The sequence below is a fragment of the Xenopus laevis genome, chromosome 1S (assembly GCF_017654675.1).
Source record: "Xenopus laevis strain J_2021 chromosome 1S, Xenopus_laevis_v10.1, whole genome shotgun sequence".
NCBI classification, from domain to species: domain Eukaryota; kingdom Metazoa; phylum Chordata; class Amphibia; order Anura; family Pipidae; genus Xenopus; species Xenopus laevis.
Window position 1 is genome coordinate 47,184,811 of NC_054372.1, and position 6,000 is coordinate 47,190,810.

The following is a 6,000-nucleotide window of genomic DNA, read 5'->3' on the forward strand; positions in this document are numbered from 1 at the left end:
CTCTATGACCAATAGCCCTAATAAAAGCCTATACATCTTTACCTTAATTTAGGCTCTTACTTACCCTTTATTTTATTAACTTTAGCACAGTCATATGTTGAAATATCGATTATATGGAGACAATCAATTGTAATCATCTTTCATTTTGAAGAGTAAGAATGATTCTTTAGAGTTATCCTCTTAAATACCTGTAATCCTGATATGTGTGATGCCTATTCCTACTTTTTGCACTATTACAGTTTAGCATAATATGCAAAAAAATGTCAGTCGTGGATAGTATTTTGGACAAATTTATTGTGGTGGACAAAATCCAGAAAATATATTTTGCCACTCTTTGTGGTGGCAGGGATACCTCTCACTCAGGTTTGCAGTGTGGACTAAAAAAAAAATTATATATATATATATATATGCATGTGTTTCCTTCAGTTTATTTCCACTCCTTCCTGTTTAAAAGCCAACTAACTAGACATATATAGAGGAAAGGATGACTTCCTTCCATTCTAATTAGGAATTTTTACAAATGCATTTATTGTTTCCTAAGGAAATCTTGTTACAAATGCAGCTGCAAATAGTGCTCTTCTCTTCTTTTCTGCATGCAGTGCACTTATGTTACCCAGAAAGATGCTTAAAGAGACTAGCTTGAACTGAATAGTTCCTGGATTTATATTAATACTTATTGGAGAAATTTGTATAAATCATCAAAGCCAAAAAGAGTTCTATGAAAAACATGGGCAGCAGTACAAGAGTGTGCTCCTTTCTGCTCATATAGAGAGCTGTGCTGTGCTCTGCATGTCACACCAGAATTTATATCCAGCGTCAATTGCACAGGCCAACATTTTACTTATTGCCTGTCATATACTGCCGCTTTCTAACTTCTGAATGATACACAAGTTAGTGGTAGGAGTGGGGTGTCTCCAGAGTCAGACTGGTGTACCTGAATCAAGGCCCACAACCTAGCCACTTCCATTCCTCATCCACCCACAGTCAAAGCTGCTCCCGCTCCATTGTGCTACTTAGTTCACTGTTAAACGTGAAAGATGGCTGTGCATTCCAGAGTGGAACACAAGGAAGTGGATAGGGGAGTGGTCATCGCAGGCAAGTGGTATGACCCAACAGGGTCAGGGGCACACCATGATTTTTCCTGGGGTCTTCCAGTGGGCCATTCCATCCATGGGTGCCTTCTCCTATGTATGAATGCAGCGCTCATCAGGTAGACAAAGAGAGGCATCTCGTCAAGAGACGATTGTACTTATTTTTTGCTCTTTGTACCCTGCCTTCCTGTGCCATGTACATACCCAACAGATATCCACCTAAGGCCCTTGAGCCTGTACCTACCTACCTGTACCTACAACCTTTTACCGACAGAAGTTTAAGACTCTGTGATTTGTTGGTGGCAGATTATATTTTGAAAGGCACTTTACTGGAAAGAAATTAAGGTGACATGAGTGATGAATTCATGTTTTAACTTTAATAATTTGGTAAATGTTTGTGCCTTTAATTTGCAGGATTTGAGTGTGTCTTCTGCAATTTTGTCTGCAAAACAAAAACAATGTTTGAACGTCACCTGCAGATCCACCTGATCACACGGATGTATGAATGTGACGTGTGCCATAAGTTTATGAAGACACCAGAGCAGCTGGCAGAACACAAGAAATGTCACACAGTCCCCACCGGTGGACTCAAGTAAGGAAAGCAAGTACAAAACCTTTTCCTGTGTTTAGCACATGTAATGTCCTGTTATATTTAATGTGTGGGAATAACACCTTAATAGAATACTCTTTCCAAACAGTATCTCTTTGATGCCACATAAAAATACTCTCTTTCATTCCTTTTGTGTATTTTCATTTGGTATAGAAGTTTGCAGAATGTGCCTACACACTTATTTGCTTTTTTTGTAACTAAGGAAGCTAACCATAAATGAAAAGGGTTATTTATTAAAGTGCGAATGCTAAAAACTCAAATCTAGTTTTTGTTATTATAAAATCCAAATGTTTAGTGGAAAAAAACCTAAAATTTTTCGAGATTTATTATACCCAGAGGTTGCAAAAAGTCAGAATCTGAAAGGACTCAATCTTCAACCTGTCAAGGTCCTGTAGAAGTCAATGGCAATTTGAATATATTACGGTCTGAGCTGGGTTTCGCAAGATATTTCAGGCTTTTCCGTCGGTTTCACAAAAAATCCTGACTTTTTCGGCATCAAATTCGTATTTTTTACATGACAGTCCGAAACAGTCGATGTTTTCATGCGACATTCTGAAAAAGTCACGGTTTTCGTGCAATAATCCGAAACGGTTTGGTTTTTCCTGATCCAATTTTTTGTGGGTTTTTTTTAATGAAAAATAAGGGAAAATCATGGATTCTAGTTTGGTTAGACTTTTTTTTTATTTAAAACATCAAAAAAATTGGATTTTGATAAATAACCCCCCTTTTTGTCTATGTGTGTGACTTAGTATCCCTACTCTAGCAATTACAGGTGCCCTTGGGTCATGCCATAGACTGTACAGAGGGCTATATCAACCCATAACCAAAGCATTGGAACTTTGGAACCAAATGCAACGTCAACAAAATGCTTATGTGTAATTAGCCGCAAAAAGAAGCAAGGTTCTTGCATGCTGGACTGATTAAACCTGATTTATGTTTGAGCAGCTAAATGGTACCATGACATAAGCTTCCCCTATGCAAACACACATAAAGTGACTTGCACAGATTGCAGATCATTGTACCCAGGGCTTGTCTGCTGATGTGACAGGAATGGGCCAACCAAAACATGCAGTGGCCGTTTGGGCAGTTTTTAAAGACAACTACAAGAGGTCCTCTGCACTCAACACATTATCGATATATTTAAGACAGAGACATTTTGTGCATACTGCTACTAAAAAATGCCTTACCCTTTAAACAACACAGGGATTGTTTGTCCATATATTGCAATATATTTAAGCTGGCCAACTACGTCAAAGTCATCCCATATCTTTCCCTTGTTTGTTACAGTTTTTAAAGACTTCATCTATTAAATCTTAAAACTATGAAACTTTTTTTTAATGGGTTTCTGGATAACGGATCCTATACCTGTCAATAGCATGGAAAACCTTCAGTATTCCCAATTAGGCAAACTTTTCATGACCTCATGATTATCTGAGATAATGGTCCCTTTTGTAATTATGTCTGAAATAGACATAAATATAAATAAATAACTGATGATTTAATACTAATGTTTTGCTGTTTGCAACATTAAGATAATAATAACAACTTGCCATTCTACAGCCCTGCCTCTAGTTCAGGTCACATGAAGCACCTTCGGAGTAAGGTCTGGACATATCCATGTAGTAGTTCACATGTATAGTAATATTTGCCTTTTCATGTGATTGTTTTGTCAGGTGCCCATTCTGTATTTATTCCACAAACCGCCCCGCAGCCATGGAGTGTCACCTAAAGACACATTACAAGATGGAGTACAAGTGTCGTATCTGCAAGTCAGTGAAAGCAAACCAGCTGGAGCTTGAAATGCACGTCCGGGAGCATCGTCTTGGGAACCATTACAAGTGTGACCAGTGTGGCTATCTGTCCAAGACGGCTAACAAGCTGATTGAGCATGTCCGTGTCCACACGGGAGAGCGTCCCTTTCACTGTGACCAGTGCAGCTACAGCTGCAAGCGCAAAGACAATCTCAACTTGCACAAGAAACTCAAGCACTCCCCACGTAAGACCTTCAGCTGCGAAGAGTGTCTGTTCAAGACCACGCACCCATTTGTCTTCAGTCGCCATGTCAAAAAGCACCAGAGTGGTGAATTCATGGAAGAGGAGCAGAAACTCCCAGCTCCAACTCTGAAAGAGTTTACTCCTTTGCCAACTGTTATTGACTCTAGGAGTCTATTATCACCTCTCTCTGTCATGTCTGCTTCTCAGGCTCTACAAACAGTGGCCATGTCTGCTGCCCGGAACGGAGGGGCTGATTCACATTTAGCACTTAAAGCCTTTGCAGTAAATGGTACCTCTTCTAGCTACGATAGGTACCAGAACTCTGAGGTTGCTCATCTCATTCCCTTAACAATGCTTTTTCCCAAGAACCATTACGATGTCACATTCCATCCAACCCGACCTCAGACGGCACCTCCCGGTGTCTCCACACCTAAGCACTCCTTTCTTGCTTATCTTGGACTAACGGAAAGGGCAAAAACTGTTTGAGGGTGGCCCTTGCCCTGTATCAGATACCCAGCAGGTATACATTGCTGCAAGATATAGGTTTGAAAGTTATGAAAATGTGTACTGTATATCTCTAGCAAGATTAGTTAATGGGCTCTGTGTGTATACTTATTGCATTTACCTAAAAGCTGCTTCATTGAGTCTTCAGAGAGGTAACCTACTGCGAAATTATACATATCAAAAAAAAAAAAAAGCTGCTTCCCTATACCTCAGCGCAGACTGAAGGCCCTGGATGGATATAAGCGCTGGCACTTATGAAGTTACAGTTTCTTTTTAAAAAAATGTTATGCTCTTAACAGTCATTGCAAGCACAGTAGTTTGCTCCACCTCCACAAACATTAGTGACCATCCCACTTTAACTCTGCATGTTCCACTGCAGTTTGAGGGGTAGTTCTGGGATATACATTGTATGTATGTACATATAAATATATGTACATTGTGCCATTTGATATGTTTAGCCAAAATGGTTTCCGGTGAAAGTATATTTATTAGTTTTTTTCCATGTATATACTATATATTTAGATTCTATACACCCGCCACAAACCCAGAAAAAGCCCAATATTTATTAAAAAACAAACAAAAATAAACACGCACAGCCATTTTCTGACATTCTATTGTTTAGCCCCTTCCTACAACTTTTTTCACAACCTAAACATTTCATTATTATGCCAAAGCCAATAAAACTATTACATGCACTTCTTGGTTTTTGGCTGCCAAAGCTTAAATGTTTATTGTATAAAATACAAACATTCTTTCCTCTCTCAAAGTGGATCGTTTTTTTTTTCCCCACAAGGACCAGGTGCCATAGGGAGAGTAACTCTATAAACCGTCAATCTATTTCTGACTGCTCCATCTATGCCAACAGTCAGAACCTTAAAATTTGTACCCCAGAAACACAAGGTCCTAGATGATAAGAGAAATGTATTTCCAGAAATGGCAGTATAACTATAAAATAATGATTTGCTAGGATTAAAATAGAGCTTTATAGCTGCAATCCCCTCTTACAGACTTGCTGCTGGATTTGATATTTATGGTGTTTCTTTTGCCCAAAACAAGAGACATATCAGCTGTTCTTTAAACTGCATCCCCTTTATAGTTAATTTTAGTTATCGCCTGCCCAAATTAGAGCATGTGTTTGTACAGTATATGACCCATAGCTTGTCGGTGCTTAGCATGAGGTTGTATTGGCAATGGCACACAGAGTGGTTGATGATGTGCTGGATTAAACAACTGAGACTTGCTCTAGAGAAAAAACACAAAAAAGGTGGCTATGGCAGTGATATTGCCTCAATATAAATAAATCCTTGTTTGGGGGAGATAATCGATATTACTACAGACAAGCCAATAAAAAGAGTCATTTGGGCTAATTTATAAACAGTGGGCAAATCTGCACCTGGGTAGTAACCCATGGCAACCAATCAGATGAATGCTTTCAGTGCTCAACCTGCAGCTGTCTGAAAAAAGCAAATGATTGGTTGTTATGAGATTAGGTGGCCATACACGGGCCGATAAAAGCTGCCGACAGACCAAGTCGGCAGCTTATTGGCCCGTGTATGGGGGCCCCCGACGGGCTTCCCCGATCGAGATCTGGCCGAAAGTCGGCCAGATCTCGATCGGATGGGGTTAAAAATCCCGTCGGATCGCGGCCGCATCTGTTCGTTGATGCGGTCCCGCGATCCGACCGCCCGTTTGGCGAACGCTAGGATCCGATCGTTGGGCCCTAGGGCCCACGATCGGATCAGCCCGATATTGCCCACCTCAAGGTGGGCATATCGGAGGGAGATCCGCTCGTTTGGCGAC

At 40.2% G+C, this 6,000-nt stretch overlaps 1 protein-coding gene across 2 annotated transcripts in view; it reads left to right on the forward strand.

The window, feature by feature from the left end:
• znf827.S (zinc finger protein 827 S homeolog) overlaps positions 1 to 5,650 on the forward strand; it is a 123,840-nt gene extending 118,190 nt beyond the window's left edge. The window contains exons 13-14 of one of the 2 annotated variants that reach the window (XM_018243277.2): positions 1,506 to 1,683; positions 3,375 to 5,650. In XM_018243277.2, the coding sequence (XP_018098766.1) occupies positions 1,506 to 1,683; positions 3,375 to 4,182 (986 nt within the window). In that variant the 3' untranslated portion in view covers positions 4,183 to 5,650. Of the gene's footprint in view, positions 1 to 1,505; positions 1,697 to 3,374 lie in introns of both variants that reach the window. The other variant, XM_041579556.1, reaches the window with a different exon arrangement.
• Positions 5,651 to 6,000: the final 350 nt, after the last annotated feature.